The sequence below is a fragment of the Lissotriton helveticus genome, chromosome 4_1 (genome assembly GCF_964261635.1).
Source record: "Lissotriton helveticus chromosome 4_1, aLisHel1.1, whole genome shotgun sequence".
In the NCBI taxonomy this organism is placed as follows: Eukaryota; Metazoa; Chordata; class Amphibia; order Caudata; family Salamandridae; genus Lissotriton; species Lissotriton helveticus.
In genome coordinates, this window is record NC_136063.1 from 1,903,060,280 (window position 1) to 1,903,082,221 (window position 21,942).

General features: G+C 44.0%; 1 protein-coding gene across 5 annotated transcripts in view; it reads left to right on the forward strand.

Annotated features, from left to right (window-relative positions):
• STK26 (serine/threonine kinase 26) overlaps positions 1 to 21,942 on the forward strand; it is a 179,552-nt gene that overhangs the window by 126,029 nt on the left and 31,581 nt on the right. For 3 of the 5 annotated variants that reach the window (XM_078688548.1, XM_078688550.1, XM_078688552.1), the window contains 3 exons: positions 6,890 to 7,075; positions 7,578 to 7,726; positions 7,963 to 8,065. In XM_078688548.1, the coding sequence (XP_078544674.1) occupies positions 6,890 to 7,075; positions 7,578 to 7,726; positions 7,963 to 8,065 (438 nt within the window). The remainder of the gene's footprint in view (positions 1 to 6,889; positions 7,076 to 7,577; positions 7,727 to 7,962; positions 8,066 to 21,942) is intronic. The other 2 variants (XM_078688551.1, XM_078688549.1) reach the window with 1 other exon arrangement.

Sequence of the window (21,942 nt, forward strand, 5' to 3'; positions counted from 1 at the left end):
CACAAACCTTCGGAGCATAAACAACCTGCACCAAAGGTTTCGGAACCAAAAGTCAAACCACTCCTCTTAAGGCTTCAGAGTCTAAAATACCCTCTGAAACTACTAAAGAAAAGGACATACCACCTGAAGAACTTCCTTTACAAGAGCCAATGTATCCCAAGCAGAAAAACTGCATATTGATCGAACAACCGGACATCTTGTAGCAACCCTTTCTAAGAAACTGAAACAGGACATTTCAAAGGAATACCACATACCTCTCAAAAAGAGGAAGGACATGGGTACTAACCCCTATCCCCCTTACATACCTCCCTCTCCTCCACCTATGAATCCCAACTTACTAATATCTCCATATAACTCACCACCACCTGAATTCTCCCCTGAACCACACAAGGATAATGACACGGACGACAATGGTGATGGGGATAATGACCATACCACAGGACCCAGATCCATGGGACGATTATGATAAAGACCCAGATAATAGTAATGATCTGGACCTATATCCCTCCAGACCATCACCACCTGAAGATAATATTGAATTCGCACAACTTATCAATAGGGCTGTTCTATATCATGGAGTGGAATTGCACAACATTGACCCACTAGAGGAGAATATCCTCATGGAAACATTCGCTCCATCCCAAAAATCTACTAATACACTGCCATTGCTAAAAGGCATGCTAAAGCACACTAATGAAGTATTCAAGGACCCAGTTAGAGCAAGAATACTTACCCCAAGAGTTGATTAAAAAATATAAAGCCTCTCCTACTGACCCAGCTTATATTAAGGGTAAAGTGCCCCTGGACTCCCTTGTTGTATCCAATGCCCAGAAGCGAGCCAATTCACAAGCTACAGACGACTCCCCTCCTCCTGATAAGGAGTCAAAGCTTACAGAAGCTTCAGGCAAATGAATTGCACCACAGGCCGCTAATAGTTGGCGTATTGCCAATGCGCAAGCCCTTCTAGCACGCTATGACAGAGAGCACTATGACTAACTAAAAAAGCTAATGCAGCATTTACCAAATCAATACAACGGTAAAGCAAACAACCTCGTTCAAGAGGGTAAATTAATTACAAACACCTCTGTAAAATGTGCACTAGATGCTGCTGACACAGCAGCCCGTGGCATTAATACCGGTATCTTGCTAAGCCGCTATACTTGGCTTCGAATCTCCAGATTTAAGAAAGAGGTACAGTCAGCTATACTAAACCAGCCTTTTGACCAACATCATCTTTTTGGACCAAATGTAGATTCTTCATTAGAAAAAATTAAGAAAGATACAGAAACTGCCAAATCTATGGGAGCCCTACAACTACCCTCCTTTTGTCGCTCCTTTTATAGGGGTGGCGCCAAAATAATGTCATCAGAGAATACCTCCTCTACATACACAAAACAAAATCAACCTTCCTCCTACCGAGTATACTATCGAGGAGGATATAGAGTAAACAACAATATGGGAAGAGGCAAAAATAATTCCACCCACACTTCCCCTGCAACCAAACAGTGACTCCTCTCCCCCCACCCCCCACCCTCCACTAACCCCATCCATTCTACTCCTGTCGGGGGACACCTATCACAGTTCCTACCTGTCTGGAAGCCCATTACAACAGCCAAGTGGGTAAGACAAATTATCCAGTATGGTTATTGCCTGGAACTCACTGGTACTCCACCAAACATTCCTCCCAGAGAACGCCCATTGTCCTTAGAACATCTCACTTCTCAAACAAGAGGTTCTCTCTGTTACAAAAACATGCTAAAGAACCAGTCCCTTTGCCTCATCAAGCCACAGGAGTGTAGTCACTGTACTTTCTAATCCCAAAAAAGGACAGCTTCATCAGACCAATACTGTACCTCAGGCCATTAAATCTATACATTGTCAGACCTCTTCCACATGGTCACTCTCCAACAGGTACTCCCACTACTTGAACAAGGCAACTTTCTGTCCACTCTGGACTTAAAGGACGCCTACTTTCATATTCTCATTCACCTCGCTCACAGGAAATATCTCAAGTTTGTGATAGACAGCCAACACTACCATTCAAAGTCCTCCCATTCAGGGTGACCACAGCACCCAGTGTCTTCCCCAAGTGCCTCACAGTAGTGGCAGCTCACTTACGAAGACAACATATTCATGCGGTCCCTTATCTGGACGACTGGTTCATAAAAGCCAAGTCACACAGTAGCTATGTTCAACACACATACAAAACCATCCAGTTGCAACACGATTTGGGATTCAGTCAACTTCTCGAAATCCCACCTCCAACCGTTCACAAAACAATATCTAGGAGCTTCAAAAAACACTTCAAAAGCTCTAGCATATCCCAACCAAGTCAGAATAAGCACCATGCAAGCCCTCATATCAAAATTTCAACCTCAACACTCATTACCAGCTCGAGTGTTCATGCAGTTAATCGGGATGATGTCCTCTTGCATACTCATCGTCCCTTACGCAATACTCCAGATGCGTCCCTTACAGGAATGTTTGGCACGTCAGTGGAACCAGGCTCAAGGTCAGCTAACGGATCTGGCGTTGGTGGACAGCCGCACACATCGTTCTCTGCAGTGGTGGAACTCTCAAAACCTTTCCAAAGGGCAGCAGTTCCTCGATCCAGTTCCACAGATCGTGCTGACAACAGACTCCGCGCTCACCGGCTGGAGAGCTTATCTTCAAAATCATACCATTCAGAGCATGTGGACCTCTCAACAAAAACACCACATAAATTATCTGGTATTGCTGGCTTCTTCCTAGCGTTAAAATCCTTTCAACTCCACCTTGTACGCAAAGCTGTCCTGGTCCGTACAAACATGACAGCAATGTATTACATACAAAAACAGGGGGGGGAGGCACTCTTCCGCTTTCACACCTAGCTTAAAGCATATGGAGATGGGCCATTCCACAAAACATATACCTCCTTGCAGAACACCTCCCAGGAGTACACAATCAGATTGCAGATCTGCTCAGTCGTCAAAGATAGCAGATCCACAAATAGGAACTTCATCCTCCAGTTCTGCTTCCATTATTTCAAATGTGGGGCTACCCGTAAATAGACCTGTTCGCCACACACCAAAACACAAAATGCCCAAGCTTTGCATCCAGGTATCCACACCCATTTTCCAAAGGCAAATTCCTATGGATGAACTGGTCAGGCAATTTTGCTTGCGCTTTTCCGCCTCTCCCGCTCATTCCGCTACTGGTTCGGAAGCTCAAACAGCATTCCCTCACAAAGATCCTGGTTGCACCAACATGGGCCCGACAGCCATGGTTCACAACCCTCTTGGAACTATCAGTGGTTCCTCATCAAATGCTACGTCTCCCACCCAAGCTTCTTACAAAGAACCATGGAGAAATGAGGCATCAGATCCCAGTCACCTCAACCTTTCGATCTGGCACCTGAAATCTTAGAGTTTGGCTACCTCCATTTCCCGCCAGACTGCATGAACATAATTAAAGAGGCTAGACGTCCTACCGCTAGAGCTTGCTCTGCCACAAAGTGGAAAAGAGTTGTAATTTACTGTACAAATAACAAAATCAACCCACTAGATGCTTCCATTCAAAACATCATCTGTTAACTTTTGCTTCTACAACAATATAACCTAGGGTATACATCCATTCGACTACATCTCGCTGCAGTAGCAGCCTATCTCCAAAACAGACAACACTTGTCTTTGTTTAGAGTACCACCTATCAAAGCATTTATGGAAGGACTTAAAAGGATAATTCCACCTAGATTTCCACCCTCTCCAGAATTGAACCTAAATGTGGTCCTTACCAGACTTACGGGTCCCTCATTTGAACCTCTGCATAAATGCAAATTATAATTTCTCACCTGGAAAGTAGCGTTCCTGGTTGTGATCACCTCTCTAAGTCCGTGAACTCCAGGCATTAACCATACTAGAACAATTTCTGCAAATTCATCATAACAGTGGTTTTTAGGACTAACCCAAAATTTCTACCTGAAGTATTGTCTCCTTTCCACCTTAACCATTCTGTAGAACTCCCAGTGTTTTTCCGTCTACCAGACTCCGTAGCAGAACGAGTTCTTCACACGCTAGACTTAAAAAGAGCAATACTTTACTACATTGAAAGGAATAAATTCTTTAGAAAGACTAAACAACTTTTTGTGGCTTTCTCCCCACCTCATAAAGGCAATCCTACCTCAAAAACAGGGATTGCAAGGTGGATTCTTGAATGCATCCAAATAAGCTATGCTAAAGCCAAACGCACCTTAACCATTCTGCCTAGAGCTCACTCCACACGTAAACTAGGGGTGTCTATGGCATTGTTAGGGAGCATTCCCCTAGATGACATCTGCTAAGCAACAACTTGGTCTGCACCACACACGTTCACAAAGCCCTATTGTGTACACGTGCAAGCAAAACAACAAGCTAGTGAGGGCCAGGCTGTATTAAGAACACTTTTTCAAACCACTGCAACAGATACAGGTAGCCACCGCTAAGTAGGTAACTGCTGTATAGTCTATGCACAAGTATACGATCTACAGCTCATATGCCTCGATCGGGAAAATGCTACTTACCAGTATGCATCTGTTCTTGGCATGTAGAGCTGTAGATTCGTATACGCCCACTCGCCTCCCCGCATACATCGATCTGTTCCAGTACTACCTTGCTTAGATACATTAAATATGGACATCCTTTTCGATTTCTTACTAACTCCATAATAACCCTCCATGGCAAAACAATCTGGAGATGTAGTTGATGCCCATGCGCATTATCGTCCTAAGGAGGAGTCACCTACCTCGTGACTACAAAGACTTCTTCCAAGACAAAAACAAAGTGCACACATCCGAGCCCAACACCAAATGGCGATGAATGCACAAGTATACAAATCTACAGCTCTACATGCCAAGAACTGATGCATACTGGTATGTAGCATTTTCCTTCACTTACCTGCACCAGGCCTGGCTTGGTTCTAGAAATAAAATGCTACCTAATATTTTCATACAAATAAATTGGTCAGAGTTCAGTCTTAGAGAGTGTGACCTAATTTCTTGCCTAAGTGTGTACAATAAATGCTTAACACTACCCTCTGATAAAGCCTTACTGTCCTCCCTACCACAAATAGAGAGTAAGGTATTATCTAATTTAGCCTCTGGCTACCTTTGGGTATCCACTGGACTCTGTACACACTATACCTTACTTTGGGATAGTATATATATATATATATATATATATAGCCAGCTTCCTACAGCCACCGTTCACTGGGCCGTGCTGTTTCCCAGGTTCACGCAGAGTCTGTGAAGGACTGATGGGTACAGTGAGTGCTGCGCAAATTAGTAGCGGGGGCTCTTGCCGGTGCAGGGGGGTGCTTTGCAAGGTCCCCAAGGGGGTGGGCAGCGATGACTACAGCAAGGAATCCCCCGATGAGCAGCGGGGATATAGATCCCAGGCCCAAGGACAGGTAGCACCTGCCATTCTCCGCTTTTCAGGCGCCTGCAAGGGTGGTGGTCGCCTGTTCGGGAGGTCGCGGTGTTGCCATCTCTCTCCTCTGCAAGTGCATCGCCAGACAAGTGCCAGGGACGATTGCTGCATGGCTACCCTGCTGAGGCGAGGGACACCAAATGCATCCTGGCGGCCGTGAGTGGTCGCCACCTCGTTGAGGTTCTTATTGCAGCCCACATCACCCCTCAGTGAGCCCCCCGACCCGGAGCAGGCCAAGGTAAGATGGCGACGCTGTTGCGTGCGGCATCAGGGATGCCTGCCTCAGAGCTGTTGAGCAGGCACAGGGGACACCGACTGTGTCCCAACAGCCGTTGCTCTGCTCGGCAATGTCCAGCACCACCAAGCCTAAATTCAAGTCAGAAGTGGGGCTTTATAATGCTTTAGGGCCTGAGAGCTGCAAGAGCTCCGACAATCCATGTCCTATGTTATTCCAGGTCAGGCCACACCCCCTTCCATCAGGTTTTGATGCTTGTTAATCATTAACTAAGATTTCCCCATGTTAAATATAGTAAATACTCGGACCATGCCTCTTAATATATATATTCAGGAGCTGAATCAGTACGAACATTTCTATAAAACGTTCTCTACTAAGTAGCCCTCTTATGGCCCTTCTCAGCTCAAACACCATATGCTAATATAGGTTGTCCCTTACCCAGCAAAACTGCTGCAACGTGTAGTTGTCTGGAGACGAATAACTTATTTTAACACGACAGGGACTACTTGTGCCCAAATCGTAGAATTTACACTTCAAAGTACTACCTCTTTGTAAAGTCCTCACTCGCTACCCAATACTTCACTACCAGATACTTTTGAGGCACAGGTCTCAACTTGGATTTTTTCAGCTTAGTTGACAGATCGGTTTATTCCTTCACCCTGCTGTCTATACATCCCAAGCTGCTCCGCTGTTCGTATCCCTAGCACAGCTGTACCTACAGAGAACACTGCTACCAGTTCCTTGTTTCTCTGTTCTAGTACCGCCATGTGTATGCCTCTACCTTGGCCTTCCACTTGGGCTCAAAATATCTTGAAATATATAATTTTCCTCCAACTCAAATATGCCCGTTTTTCACTCCGCACACCTTCAGCACAATTATTTCCAGTTGCATGCTTATCTCTTGAACATCTGTGTACAAACCATAATGTCCACTACCACTCCTCACTTCTCCATTCCAGGGTATCATATCCACGCTCAGTATGACCTGCGATATGATTTTATTTTTAACCTCAACACCTCTGTTAGAATTGATCATAGTTGAAATAAAGTTGTTGAACAATGGTATGTTTTTTACATGACTGAGCATGTTTATTTCATCAGATGTTGATTGTCATACAGTGCTTTTACCATTACTTTTGTATCTTTCCTTCTACTTCTTGTCTGAAAATTGACCTTGGTTTTTTGTATTTTTATTTATAATTGTATTTTGCAGGCTGACATTTGGTCGTTGGGAATTACTGCTATTGAGCTTGCCAAAGGGGAGCCGCCTAATTCTGATATGCATCCAATGAGAGTTCTCTTTCTTATTCCCAAAAATAATCCACCAACCCTTTTAGGCGAGTTCAGCAAACCATTCAAAGAGTTTATTGATGCGTGTTTGAATAAGGACCCTACTTTTGTGAGTATATTTCGTATTCTTTTCAATGACACTATTTACTTCGAATGTTGTCTTCTGATTTTTGTTTGCGATTTTTACATCATTAAAGCCACTGTTATGAATGATTCTTATAAACCGCTCATGTGCAGGGGAGAGGCAGAAATTAAAGTGAGCATTGTGCTGTAAATTTCCATTGTAGCAAAGATGCATTGACGTGCATCTTTATTTCAAGCCATTCTAGTGCTGCTTTTTGTATGCAAGACCATTATTATGACAATGTGTCTGTTTTTGCTGCTCGGTTACCACAGCTTCCCCACTGAACTGGCTGACCTGCATCAGTAGAACATGATTACTGCACTAAATGTTTTTAGTATCCCTGACATGTGACTCAACAGTATGTAGAGCCTTAATTACAGGAAAAATCACTCTGAAGCTCATTGCAAGATTGACTTACAAATGCTGGTCACTAAATTATCTGTGGTGCAGTCTGTGCATAGTTTTTACTTGTCTACTTTTGATGCAGCGTCCTACTGCTAAAGAACTGCTGAAGCACAAATTCATTGTCAAGAATGCCAAGAGGACTTCCTATCTGACTGAGTTGATTGATAGGTTCAAGAGATGGAAGGCGGAAGGCCACAGTGATGATGATTCAGACTCTGGGGACTCTGACTCGTAAGTTTAAAGCCAAATGCTATAGAATTTTTGCGATAATGTTGTTCCTTGCTAAACCTGAAATATTACCTCCTAATTACTTCAATGTGTGCTATTTTGGCTAGGTCTTTAATATTTTTTATATAGATTCCTGAATGTATGTCTAGTGACAGTAATTCATAGAGGTTTTAGCATAAAGGATAACATCATTGCTATTGGTGTCCTTAACTTCGTACTGTTTATTGTCATTTTTGTAGGGAATCCAGCAACAAGGAGAATCTTTCTCATCCTGAATGGAATTTTACTACTGTTCGCAAGAAGACCGATGCCAAGAACATGCAGAATGGAACAGTATGTTCAGTAAGAGACTCTTTGGATAGGGAGCGGAGGTTTTGTGGCTTGATGAAATTGACATCACAGTTGTGTTCTATCTCTGCAAGCTATATAAATGCAATTTGAAGCACTCTCGAAATGTCATAATATCTAAGGCCATCTTACTGTTACCAAAGTAATGAAAAGAAGTGGTGACACTTTGGAAGTGGATCAGTGGGGAGAATATACTCGCTGTTGAAAATCACATTAACTTAGAGGCGAAAGGAAATCTGTGATTGGTGCTAATAAGATCCTATCCCTAGGCTTGAAACGATTATTTCTGTCATATATTCCTCTTGAAAACATTGCTTGACTTCTTGTCTTGGTGGCCTTCTGCACGTTTCTTCTACCTCATGCATGTGTGAAAACGATCCCACTACAGTGGCATCTTTACACCAGTTAAATCAAAATCCATAGCAGTGTATTTGACAAGCTGCAGCTAAATAACTGCAGTGGTAAGCGTCATTCAAGTTTAAAAGTTTTATTATAATTTAGAAACTCAGAGGTCCACATAAATACAGGCATAAGTTATACAAGGAATAATACATACAGTATAAAAATATTCAGAATAAAAAAAACTGAAGGAAGCCATTCAGAATACAACCAAACTCTAAAAAATAAAATAAAAAAAAACACAAAAAAAAACAATTAAGGTTGCAAAAAGTGCAAATCCGCAGTTGGGACAGTCCACCATTATAATGCAATTCTTAGACTGTACAGGAAACTATAAATTCTTAGTGAAATACAGCAGATAAATAGTGCAAAAGGGCAAAGGAAAAATTAAACGCAGGAAAAAATAAATTCACCCCACTTTGCAATGCTAATGCAGTATTTATATTATGCAATACATCATCTTTAAGGGACCTATAATGCCCTAGTCCACAAGTGCAAAGCCGAATACAGTGAATATGAAATTACACTATAGACCATATTTAAAAAATGTATACACTTTTGTACAATCTATTTCTGATTGGGGAGAAAGACATTCTTGTGGCCTCCGCTGCCAAAGTTATGTTGTGCTTTATAAACAATGGTCTTAGCAATTAATGGAGCAGTGAGTGTAGCAGGGAACAAACCAATATCACATGGTTTACAGTTTGAACGTAGTTCCAACAAAGGTCACAGAACCTTTCATCCCTGGGTATACCTTCCCATGATCCTGTGAATTCGAAATGGAAGCAAATTCAACCTTAGCAGTAAAACAGTTCTATGCACACCATTGGGGGGGGGGGGGTTTCATAGAACATACGGTTGAGGTTTTTACAAATACTTCTTTCCAATAAAATTTCATTCCAAGCGTACTGAGCACAAATTACTGTGTCCCTTTCCGGCTAACTACATAAGTAGAATGTTTTTTATCAGATATTTTAAAATAAGCTTGAGGAGGGGCGCCACCTCATTCTGAGCAATTTCAAATGAATCCAGAGCTTTCATATTGTTTTAAAAGAGGGCACTTCTTCCCTTCAAGCTATGAAATATCTTATTTTGGTGCAGCACGTATAGAGCACGAGTCACTATTTAGTAAGTTCTTCCCCCACCTTGTAACAACTGCCATAGTAAACACATTTGTGGAGAGGAGCCCAAATTCAAGCCGAAAGGCAAAAGGAACAGCTGAAATATTTAAATTATAGATTTGTCTCCAGATTGCTCCTTCAACCTTCTAAAAAATGACCAATACTGCTCCTTCATTACTTCAAAGGCATAACTCCGTGAAGGCTTGTTTTTAATCTTCTAGAACGCCAAAACATGGGCAAAATCTCTTTGCCCACAACACTATAGTCTGTGAATGGCTGAAGCTTGATATAATGCCTTACTTCTACACCGACTGATAAGATTTTTATTTAATCAATTACTGGAAATAATTCTACCAAGATGGGGATACATCTTTACCACTTCCAACTTAACGTTCCCCAAGAACCAATATAAATCCTTCCTAATTCCTTCCTAATTCCGCAACCCCGAAACCTAAACCCCATAACATTACTCTTGGAGATGTTTATTTTTTAGAAAATTGTCCATTAGCGTAGTGTTGTAATCCCTCCCCATGGTTCATCCCTCTCACACTCGCCCCTGTCCCCCTATCGCAGTTGGTATATCCCGCAACCTCTGTGAAGGCTGCAATAGAATGTTGAGCGTTGGCTCAGAGCGTGACACACGACAAGCTGGGGACACCTTTCGTCTCTAATACTTCAATAAATATATGCTAAATACTTTATGCCTGGACCCTAATTACTACATTTTCTTGGCGACGAGGGACGGAAGCTGTGCCTGGGACAGTAAGGTGTCCCCCCCTGGAAAATAATTTGAAGCTTGATCGGTAATTAACCTTGAATTGAACTTACCCGTTTGAAGTGATTAGGAACCCTTTGGTGTCGCTTACAACGAGGGAGTGTGAAGATTCTAATTGAGCGCCTTGAATCTGTTTGGCGGCGTGAGCAAGCAGCAGCGCTCTGTTGCATATCTTCAGCCCAGCAGTGACATTTGGAGTTTGGAGTGCAGGCTCGTGTGTTCGTCAAGCTACTCACGGCTGTTCCCTTCCAGTGTGATAATCCAGCTCAGGCAGTTTTCGTGTGGCGGATGGAGGCAGGTGAGCGGGCTGTGTGAAGAGTGTCCAGTGCGGCTTCTGTCTACGCTTTGGCGGCGATCGTTCGTCACTCTCCTCGGCATGTGTGGTTTGGAGAGCACAAGTTCCCGTTCGCCGTTCTCCAGATACGGTATCTGGAGAACGGCGACCGGGAACTTTAGGAGGAGGGAGTACACGCTTACGACTTTCCGGCATCGGGTAGCAAACACCGGATCCGGTATCTGACCCAACATCCCCTCCCGGTCTACGGCTTGATGCACACTAACATCAAGTATAATCTATAATATCGGACCTATACTCGACCGTCTGACAACACTAACTGAGATGGGAAACTCATTCATTTGACAACTCGAACTACCTTATCCAATGGACCACTCACTGCTACGGAGATAACCACCACACCTGGGACCTCGTAGACAACAGGCTATCTTCCCTCAACCATTTCTTATGCGCTACCAGTATTTTCGGAACTCGATTAAAATCGCCAAATACTTATACGTAATCAGATCGTGTAGACACACTGACCGAGACAGACAGGTCTTTAGGTCATCTCCTAAGCCCTGAGGAGTCGCAGTAATCTGTTCCCACGCGACGAAACACGTGTCGGCTGGCTTTTGGAACCAATAAACCTACATCCGATTCTACAATATACAATTCTGGATTGCAATTGTCTTAATTGAGCTCTATACTTTGAATTTTGTTGTACTTTGTCTACCATAAGGTTATACTGTACTTTGTGTGTGCGAGGGCATTGCAGTTTTTTATTGTCCTGTAAGTTAGATTTCTAGCCTACATTAGCACGGTTAAGGGGTCTCATCCGCTCGCCCTTCCGCATCACAACCCTACCATCTAAATCTCTTGGTACCTATACGTCCACACTAGGCAGTGCGCCCATCCTTTCTGGAAACCTAAAAACCCCACCTGCTGTGTATGGCCAATGATAATAACTATCCTAAATGTGAAATCACCCTTGATGGGGAGAAGTTTGAAGTGTATGCCGATTCGTGCTCCCCTTTCACTTTGATTGACAAAAGCATATTTGAGGAGAAATTTGCCAAACATAATGTTGTTCTTGAGAAAGCTGACATATGTCCAGTGGGATACTATAGGGAGCGTATCCCATTAGAGGGTATGGCTAGGATGAGAATCTCTTTTAAGGACAGGCATACTGTAGGAAAAGTCTATAACTATGAGGGGATCCAGCCTCCTGGGGTGGAAACATCAAAAGGAGTTAGGGATTAAGCTAGACCCCAACAACAGAGAGCAGGTACTTCTTGTGGAACCTCCCAATATTGCTTCTCTCAGAATTTAAGGAGGTGTTTAGTGAAAACTTGGGAGTGCTAAAGAACTACATGCATAAAATCACTCTTAAAGAGGGGGCTGTACCTGTAGTGCATAAAACACGATCTATTTCATTTTGCATGAGGGAGCCATTGGAAAGGGAGTTGGAAAAGCTGGTCAGCCAAGGTGTTATCATGCAAATTGAAAGCTCGGCATGGTTGGCTCCGGCCGTCATCACGACCAAGGACGGAGGAAAGAACATTAGGCTCTGTGTGGACTTGCGAGACTTAAATGCCAACATCCTTGTCGACAGATATCTCCTCCCGAGGATTGGGGAAATGTTGAGCACCATACAGGGAGCGAAGTATTTTAGTGTCTTGGACCTGTCCTTGGCCTATTATCAGATAAAGCTGCATCTGGAGTCTCAAACTCTGACGGCCTTCACAACCCCGTTTAGAAATTTTAAATTCCTGCGGATGCCTTTTGACTTGGCATCTGCAGCTGCAGCTTTTCAAAGGGTAATGCAGCACATTCTCAAAGACTGCATAAACAATGTGCTTTCAGGATGATATCTTGATCTATGGCGCTGATGAAAAAGAGCATAATGACAACATCAAAGGAGTTTTGGAAAGACTGAAGGGAGTTGGGTTCACCACTAGAGTGAGCAAGTGTAAGTTAGGTGTGAGTTCAGTGGACTATTTGGGTCACACCATCTCTGAAGAGGGCATCAAACCGAAGTGTGATCTGGTTAATGCGGTGAGAGATGCTCCTACTCCCAACAACAAAGAAGATGTTGTGTCATTTCTTGGACTGGCAGAATACATGGCGAAATTCATCAGAGATTTTGCCACAATGTCACATCCTTTGAGAGAGTTGGTAAAAAAATGATAGCATTTTCAGCTGGGGAAATGATCAAGAGATGGCTTTCAAGAAAATAAAAGAAGCGATCATACAGGCACTTTTCATAGGAAAATTTAATCCGGAAAGAGACATTATAATTTCCACGGATGCCAGCAACAAGGGAATTGGAGCCACTTTAGCACAGAAGGTGGAGAAAGAAATAAAGGTGGTAGCTTTGCGTCCAGAACGCTCACCAGTCCTGAATCAAACTATTCTACCGTGGAAAAAGAGGCCTTAGCAGTCTACTGGGCCATCAAACATTTCAAATATTATGTGTGGGGTGTCCAATTCGAAGTGCATACAGACCACAAGCCATTGGTGCCTTTGTTCACTAAGAAAAACATGGAGATCATGACCCCACGGATAGCCAAATGGGTTTTAGGCCTGCAAGGTTACAATTTCAGAGCGGTGTACATACCAGGACAACAAAACAAAGTGGCGGATTTCCTGTCGAGGGCTCCCATCAGTGGAGAAGCTGAGGAGGAGAAGGTCGAAGATACAAGTTTGGAAGTGAGCTTGGCAGCAGTGGCGAAAGAAAGTTGGGAAACACATATGGAGCAAAATGAAATTTTGAAGAGGGTGAAAACATATATTTTGTCTGGAAGGCCAAACAAATGCAAGGAGCTTCAAAGTGAGATTCAACCATATTGGAATGTTAGGGAAGACCTTTCGGTGGAAGGGAAGTTCATTCTTAAATCAGGAAAACTGGTTCCCCCGGTGGGGATGAGGAATCAAGTGATTGAGCTGGCCCATGAAGGTCACTTGGGCCGCAGTCTTCACAAAGCAAGATTGTGTGCAGATTATTGGTTCCCAGCATGGGATTGTGAAATGGAGGACAAAGTACGTGATTGTTATGCCTGCAGCTAAGTGACAAATCGAAAGTGACAAAACACGCACCCCTGATCCCGGTGGAAGTCCCGAAGGTACCCTGGGACAAGCTGGGTTTAGACATTGCGGGTCCCATTCACGGAAAAGCTCCACAAGACTGGTTTTTGTTGGTATTAATTGATTACTACTCCAACTGGATAACTCGCAAGGTGGTACACAATAATACAACAAAGTCCTTGATTCAATTCTTGAAGGAGGTGTTTTCGAGAGAAGGCATTCCCACAACGTTGGTAACGGACAACGGTGTACAACTGGTCTTGGAAGAGATGAAAGAGTTTCTAAAGGACTGCTCGATTACCCATGTACGTACACCACTATATTGCCCAAAGGCAAATGGAAAAGTGGAAAGAGCGAACCGCATGTTGAAAGGGTGCATTCATCTGGCCAGCAAGTCAGGGAAGAGTGTGGATGATGCAATTATGGACATGTTATGGGCATATCATACCACACCCAATTCTACGACTGGGCACTCACCTTTTGAGTTATTGAGAAAAAGGAAGGCGGGATCTAAGCATCTCCCAACTGGATGGGCAAGAATAATGCAGTGGAAATCGATCAGGAAGATACAATAAAGAATATTGAAAACAAACAAAATAAATACAAAGAATGGTACGACAAGAAATGGGGTGCAAAGGAGAGGGACCTCAGGGAAGGACAGAGTGTCTACATCAAGAAACCTGATAAACTAGGGAGAGTTGGAGACAAATTCTATGCCCCGGGTAAAATAAAAGAGGTGAAGAGGAACATTGTAGTCATGGAAGATGGGAAAATGTTGAGTCAGGACCAGGTAGTACCGGTCACAGTCAGAGACAACAAATTAGGTGCAGGCAGATATGATCAAGGGGATTGTAGACAGGATTTCGGGCAGAGGAGGGTGAGCTTTAGACAAAGAACCTCTCTGCACTGGCACAGACAGTACAGCATGAGTTGAGATTTCCCATTAGTGAGTAAACAGCAAATTTCTATATGAATCATAATCTCCCGTTGCCCCCCGTGTCTTCTCTTCCTTCTCTCTTCTGTTTCGTTCTCCCTAGGGAGGAAGGTGTGTTGTAATCTCTCCCCATGGTTCATCCCTCTCACACTCGCCCCTGTCCCCCTATCGCAGTTGGTATATCCCGCAACCTCTGTGAAGGCTGCGATAGAATGTTGAGCGTTGGCTCAGAGCGTGACACACGACAAGCTGGGGACACCTTTCGTCTCTAATACTTCAATAAATATATGCTAAGTACTTTATGCCTTGACCCTAATTACTACACGTAGTTTCCCAGCTCAGAGAGACACCTCTGTAATCCTATCTCGGTTAAATCCAGTACAACAAATGTCAGCATAGAGTAGACTACCAACATTCATTGACCCTAGTTTAGGTGGGTTCCCTTTAGTCTGTCCAAGTCTGCATGATAAGTCATGGGTATAAAGAGAGAAAAGAAGGGGTGGTAATAAGCACACCTGCTTCAGAACATTATAGGTTTCCATTTTGCGGGACAAACCCTGGTTCCCGCCCATCAAAGCTAGAGTCCAGGGAAATAATAAACATGAGCAGGAATCCCCTGTGCAGACCGTTTTCTCCACAGTGTCCCACGGTCAACCCTGTTGAACTCTGTGGAGAAATCAATAAAGGCCAAGTATAAAACCGTGCCCTTACCTAGAGGATATTTTTCAAACAGTGTTTGAAGGGCAATGATATCGAACGTTCCACAGTTCTTACGGAAACAAGCTTGCTCAACAGGAACAATATTATTACCAAATGCCCAATCCTGAAGGTGAAGCAGAATACTCTTGGTGAACAATTTCCCAATCGCATCCAGTAATGCAATCCGCTTAAAAATGACCGGAGAGGTTTTATGACACTTTTTATATAATGGTACAACAACACTTCCTTTCCAGGAGAGCAAAATAACTCCATGGCAGTAACAATATTGAAACACGGGACACAAAAAAAAGGGCCCATGCATAAACGTTCAGCCTGATGAGATATTAGAAGTTTGTGTGCCCTTAATAAAGCTCTCAATCTCCTCCGGAGAAGGCAGTCCATATGTGTCCAGGGAGACCGGCTCATCATTCAGCTCCAGTGGAATCCTACTAGTATAAATAGAGGTATACAACTTGTGAAATATATTGTGCCCACTCTTCGGATATAAGAATGGCCTCAGCCTTAATTCTGGAATCCCAGTATTCTACTATGAATGACCAGTATTTAAGCGAATCACCAGAAAAGGAAGCTACTCTGGTACTTTTCCTTCCTTTGTTCGGACACCTTCAAACAAATTCTTACAAACTTCAACCAATAGATTTCCCTTTGCCTCTTTATTGATAGCAGCTTAAATTGTTCCCTTACTAGGGTATTTATATCCCTGTTTACCTTTTTTACCGCCCATGGGGTAGTGGCAGAAGGCTGCAAACTAGTAATTCTATTTTTATTCCCAAAAGATCGAAACAAGGACAAATGCTTCTCAAACTAAGTGATCGGATTATCTGGTGAAGTGGCAGAGGGGCGTTAACTCGCTATTTTGAGATGATGCCAAATTCTACATATTGTTTGATCAAAGAGTGCACCAGTTTGTTTTGTTATGAACACTAGTGTCATTTCTGGAATTCCAGGACTTGAGCACCTTAAACTCTAAATCAATGGCCACTGAAAGAATACTGTGATCAGTTAAATCAGTTCTGAAATAGAGTACAAACACCAAACATCTGGGAAGATACCACCACATAATCGACTTAATGATACCCCTTGGGAAGAAAAAAAAGTAGAAGACGCTGGGAATCCTCATGGAAGCTGCCATTTAAGGCAGTGAGGTCATTGGATCTCAGGCATTCCATGAAACATAGACCCCGCCTATCTGGTCTAACCTTTCCAAAGTGCGCGAATACATGCAATTCCGCCCTGCTATTCAGTATTTCCTGAAATATCTGTGAATACTAACGGAACGCATTTTGTTCCAACTGAATTCAGGAAAGCACGCCTCTTAAGATCATATATTCAGCAGTGAGGGGAACAAACCTGAGACCTGCAGTGGACACTCTACTGTGACAAGAACTAATGTCAGTGGTGGCTGGCAGCCAGTCAGGTTGCCTGGCCAAAGTACTTACTTGTCTAATTCTGTAGTCTCACAGACCTCTGACACTCTGTCTCTGAGCGCGAGTTCGGTCCCGGCGCAGGAGGCGGTGACAGTTACTCGTCTGATTCCTTCCGGCATATTCAATAGATGTAGAGTGGCTAATTGGTGTAATCACGATTACTAGGGAGCAATTTGCCCATTTCCTTACACCCTTACACCTTCCTCTCCACAAACCTTACTCCATCCTCAATAGACGAGGCAGCAAGACTCCCAGCAAAGTGGGGAATAACGCTAAGTAATCAAGCCATTTATCCTTACGGTCCAAACATGATGTTGAAGCTAGGGAAGGCGGCGGGGCGCCTGTTGCACTAGGTTGTCCAAAAGACCTTTCCCTCCTGATCCAGCGATGCTTTCACAGATTGAGAACAACAACTCCGGATGATTCAGGAAGTTTCCGGAAGGACGTGTCTCGGCCTCTGAAGGTTCCCACACGCAGGTGCCTAAGACTCTCGAAGAGACCCCAAAGTGTTTGCTCTGTTTCGTGTATTTGTAAGGCCACTGGGAGACCTCTGCAGACTGCAGGAGGCAGACAGGTATTTCTATGATGTTTTTATCATCCGGGTGTTTGCCTTGGATTCAGACCGCCCCTGCGGAACAGCTGATTGTATCCCCTCCCGCGACCCTTGTGTTTGGGGGTGGGCTAGGGCACCAGGTCGCCACGGGCGCACAGCACTGTGCAGCTCCCCGCTGCAGCGCTTGAGGCATCTCTCATGCGCGCCCGTCATGATGCTGAGTGTGTCAACGATGCCATGTCCGGTGACCCAACGCTGGTAATATGCGCAGGCTCAGAGTGCAGCAGCCCAAGACGAGAAGGGGGCAGCAGTCAGAGCACTCCAGTCAAGTCCCCCGCCACTCGAGAATCCGACCTCACTTCCTTCCAGGACATGAGGTCACACGCCTGCGGCGCGCCAGCCAGTACTCACCACTGCTGAGGGCAGGCCCCTCAGGTCTCAGTATAATTGGGCAGTGATTCTGTGACAGAGAGCCCCGCGCCGAGGGCGGCAATTTCAATGCAGCCAGGCTGGCAGGGCTAAAATGCAACATTGTAGCTCTCAGCCTGCAGACAAGATCATTAACTATTTACTGGGCCTGCCGGGAGCAGCAGAACCGGCGCACAAAGGTGTCACAGGCGCCAACGCGCGCAAGCAGCCTGGCATAGCCATTCTGCGAGGGTACAGAGTGTTGAGCCACTGCATTAAAATGCGTGACAACGCACTTCAGTGCTGTGATGCAGAACACCACACTGAAATGCTTTAGAGTCACGCCTGATGTGTGACACTTGGCAGGCCTGTTCCAGTGTGCTCCCCATCCGTAAAAGCTCTGACCCTTGCCGTATTCCTGAGGACTTTTATTATTCTTATCTCCTTTAACTATTCACACATGTGTTGGAGTCTGCTAATCAGTTGTCCTTCTCAGAGGTCCGTCTCCGTCTAACCATGAAGTATCATGGATCTAATGGACAATCTCTCAATGTCACTTTTTTTACCCCAAGTCCAAGGGCAACAAGCGCCTCTGATTTATTCTTGCTTTATACAAGGGCATACAGCTCCCTTTTTATAAACGTGTTTTCAACGCCCCACTGTGAGCTGTAGGTGTGAGCCTTTCAGCAGATTTTTTTAAATTGAATTTTCAGGGTATGCATACAGTTTATATCACAATTGATTTCAATGAGAACAAATCAATCAGAAAAAGAACATTTCAGATCACAGTGATGGAATATGATTAGCACATACGAACAATATATTTGCAATTTACCGTACACCTGGATATCGGACATTTGAATCGCACCATTTAACATATGCAGTTACTCCGTGTTATTGGACAGCACATCTGGATTCGATCTCAAATATTGTGGATACCGGCAGCCAGTAGTCCTATGGTTTGGCCGCTGGTGGCAATTCTTCCTCATACGTTTTGAGAGTATCTTGACAGCATACAAGGTCAGTTAACCATTGTTTCTTACTAGGAGATAGTCTACTGTCCCAATGTATGGAGACACGCCTTTTAGCCATCAGCAACGCTATAACGCAAAGTTTGTGTTTCGCGGATTTCAATTTTTTAACCATACCCAACAGGCAGACCTTCACTGTACAGGCAATTTGTGTTTCTAACATTTGACTTAGTGTTGTTGTGACTTCTACCCAGTACTAGTTTATTTTTGCACATAACCATGCCAAATGCATGAAGTCAGCGTTATCTGCTCCACAACGGGCACATCGTGCATCCATACTTAATCCACAGTGTAGCAACTTGAGTGGAGTGTGGTAGACTTGGTGTATGTATTTGTAAAGAATGAGGAGTAGGTTGTCGTTTGGTGTAAGTAATGTGATTATTGCATAGCTGGCGTTCCGCTCCTCCTGCTGCAGTGGTGGGTCTAATTGGGCACTCCATCGATCCTTGCCTTTATTGGTGTTTCCTGCAATATCATCTTGTAACAATCTGTATAATTTGGATACCATATGTGCATTGTGCGGGTTAGTGATCATTTGCAGTGCTGCCAATGTTGGGGGTTCTACTGGGAATGTCGTATTGGTCCTTGATAGCTCCCCGCAGCCTACGGTAATTGAAGTTGAAGAGGAGTGTCTGGTTACTGATGAAATTGAGATCATTATCCGTAATAAAATTGCCCTCTGTGTATAGGTCGCCCATAGTAGTTCTACCAACCTGTTGTAATAAAGACATGCCATTTCCAGTATGTGTCACTGATATTGCCGGATGGTGTTGGAGTGGCAGAGCAGGTGCGTAGAGTGGTAGTCTCTGCGCCAGTTTCCCCATTCGCTGGCGTGCCAAATTCTTGGTTTTTAATGTGTTTATTTCATTTTTGTTGATATGAGGACGTAGGTGTGGTAGTATGCAGCGTAAGGGGATCGGATGGGCATCCCCATCTTCCACAGCCGTGTGTGGGAGGTATCTGACTGGGAAGTACCAATAATGCGCATATTGCACTTGTGCACATGAATAATACAGCAGTAAGTCCAGTAATGCAAATCCACCTCTGTGATACGGCAGTGTCAATGTGCGTAGTTCTATACGGGCTAGTTTCCCTGCCCAAATGAGTTGTGGTATACTTGTGGTTATATTCTTAAATACCAATGCAAGAGGAGGTATTGGGATATTGTTAAATAAGTATAATAATTTAGGGAGAATGACCATTTTCACAATGGACGTTCCATCCGCCATTGACAAAGGCAGGCAAATTCATCTATCTATTTTCCCATTAAGGTTTATCGATTACCGTAATTCTCTCTTATGACCACTTACAGATCACTGTGAATCCATATTCCTAGGTATTTGACTGGGTCTGACTGCCATTCTAATGGGAATTCAATTTGGTGTGGTTTGGTCATATCTCTAAGAGGGAGTACTGTGGATTTACTCCAGTTTATTTGTAGGCTGGATTGTCTACCAAATTTAATATATTCAAGCAGAAGCAGGGAGAGGTGAATGTGGGGTTCACATACATAGAGTACCATATCGTCTGCGTACAGTGATAAGCCTATTGGTCGTTGAGGGAACTGCAAGGCCGCAGCCATATGGTTTTGGTGTATTTTGCATGCTAATGGTTCCAGGGCTATGGCAAATAATGGTGAGAGAGTGCATCCCTGTCTTGTACCACACTGTATTTGGATGGTGTCTGAAACATGCAGATTGACTTTTATACGCACCACTGGTTTGGTGTACAAAAGTCGTATCCATGTCCATAAGCACGGGGGAAACCCATCTTCTGTAGTACTGTGAATATATATGTCCATTCAACCGAATCAAATTCTTTGGCAGCATCTTAAGACTGCTGCCGTTTGCAGTTCTGAGGTGAGTTGGTAAGAGAGGGCAAACAGATGATGGCAGTGGTTGTGCCGAATCTTTGCAGGTTAATTGTTCACGTATTCTGTACCGCCGCTATTGGTTGTTGAATCCAGACTGTCTCCTTCCTGTCCTCTTCTGAGGATCTCGGTCTCTATGCCAATATTTTACCTTTAGCCTGTGTTGAGATTTCCTTATAAAGGGTTTGCTCTGGATATGTTTGAATACAAAGCCTTTCCAGCTCCACAGGGAGTCCAGGAAAATTTGGGTATGATCCTGATGTTTCTGGCTTGTTTCTGTGTTTTAGCATAGACTATTCTGATGCTTCTTTTTCTCCTGGCCTCGTGCATCCTGCTAGTATGTCATGACTAGTGATGCATGGCGGCTCTGCATTGAAACTACCTCCAGGATGTCTCTTGGACAACTGTCTTTGTTTTGGAAGAGACTATTTCAGACCTTTCAGTGGTGACTGAACAATGTCAACATGGCTTGCATCATACTTCTCCTTTACCCTCTCGAAGCTGATGGTGGTGAGTGGGTAGAGGAGTTCACGTAGTCTAAGTGAAAATCACCAGCATCTCATTCCCCATGAAGCAGAGGCCCCACGTCAACATTCTGGAGCCATGTGCCATTCCATTTTCCATCAAGACCTTCCTCCTTTCCATTAGAGAGAAGCCTGTGAAGATCCTGATGCACAGCATTACTGCTGTGTGCTTCTGAAACAAGCAGGGTGGTGTGGGGTCATTGCACTACTAGGAAGAACTGTGACACTTGCAATGGTTGGACCTTTAAGGGATATCTTGGTCTGTCTAAACACGAAGGATAAGCTCAGCAGCCAACGTTTGACCAGCCACAATTGTCCTCTGCATCGAGAGGACGTTAAAGTCCTCTTCACCCAGTGTAATTCGTCTTGAATAGTTATTTTTCCCAGCACCAAGAAGGCTGAGTGTCATACCTTTTGCTTTTAGGATTTTCCGCTCATTGCTTTCATTGGGATGCTGCTCTTCTGTATGTCCCTCGAGTTATGAGTAAAGTTAGAGACCAAACTCTGGTCTTTCTGTTTTTGGTGTTCCAAAGATTGAGCATTTGCCCTCTGCTCATCTGCCACTTCGAGCTGGTCTGCTGCCTCTGGAACAGGGCAATGTACTTCATCGGAATGTCCACAACCTACACCTCTAGGCGAGGGGAATGAGTGGCACCAGCAGCCATTTTGGCATGACTAAAGAGGTAGTGGATGTCCGGTTAGCTTCTCGCTGTAAATTCACCAAGTTCATCTTTTACTGCCCACTCCA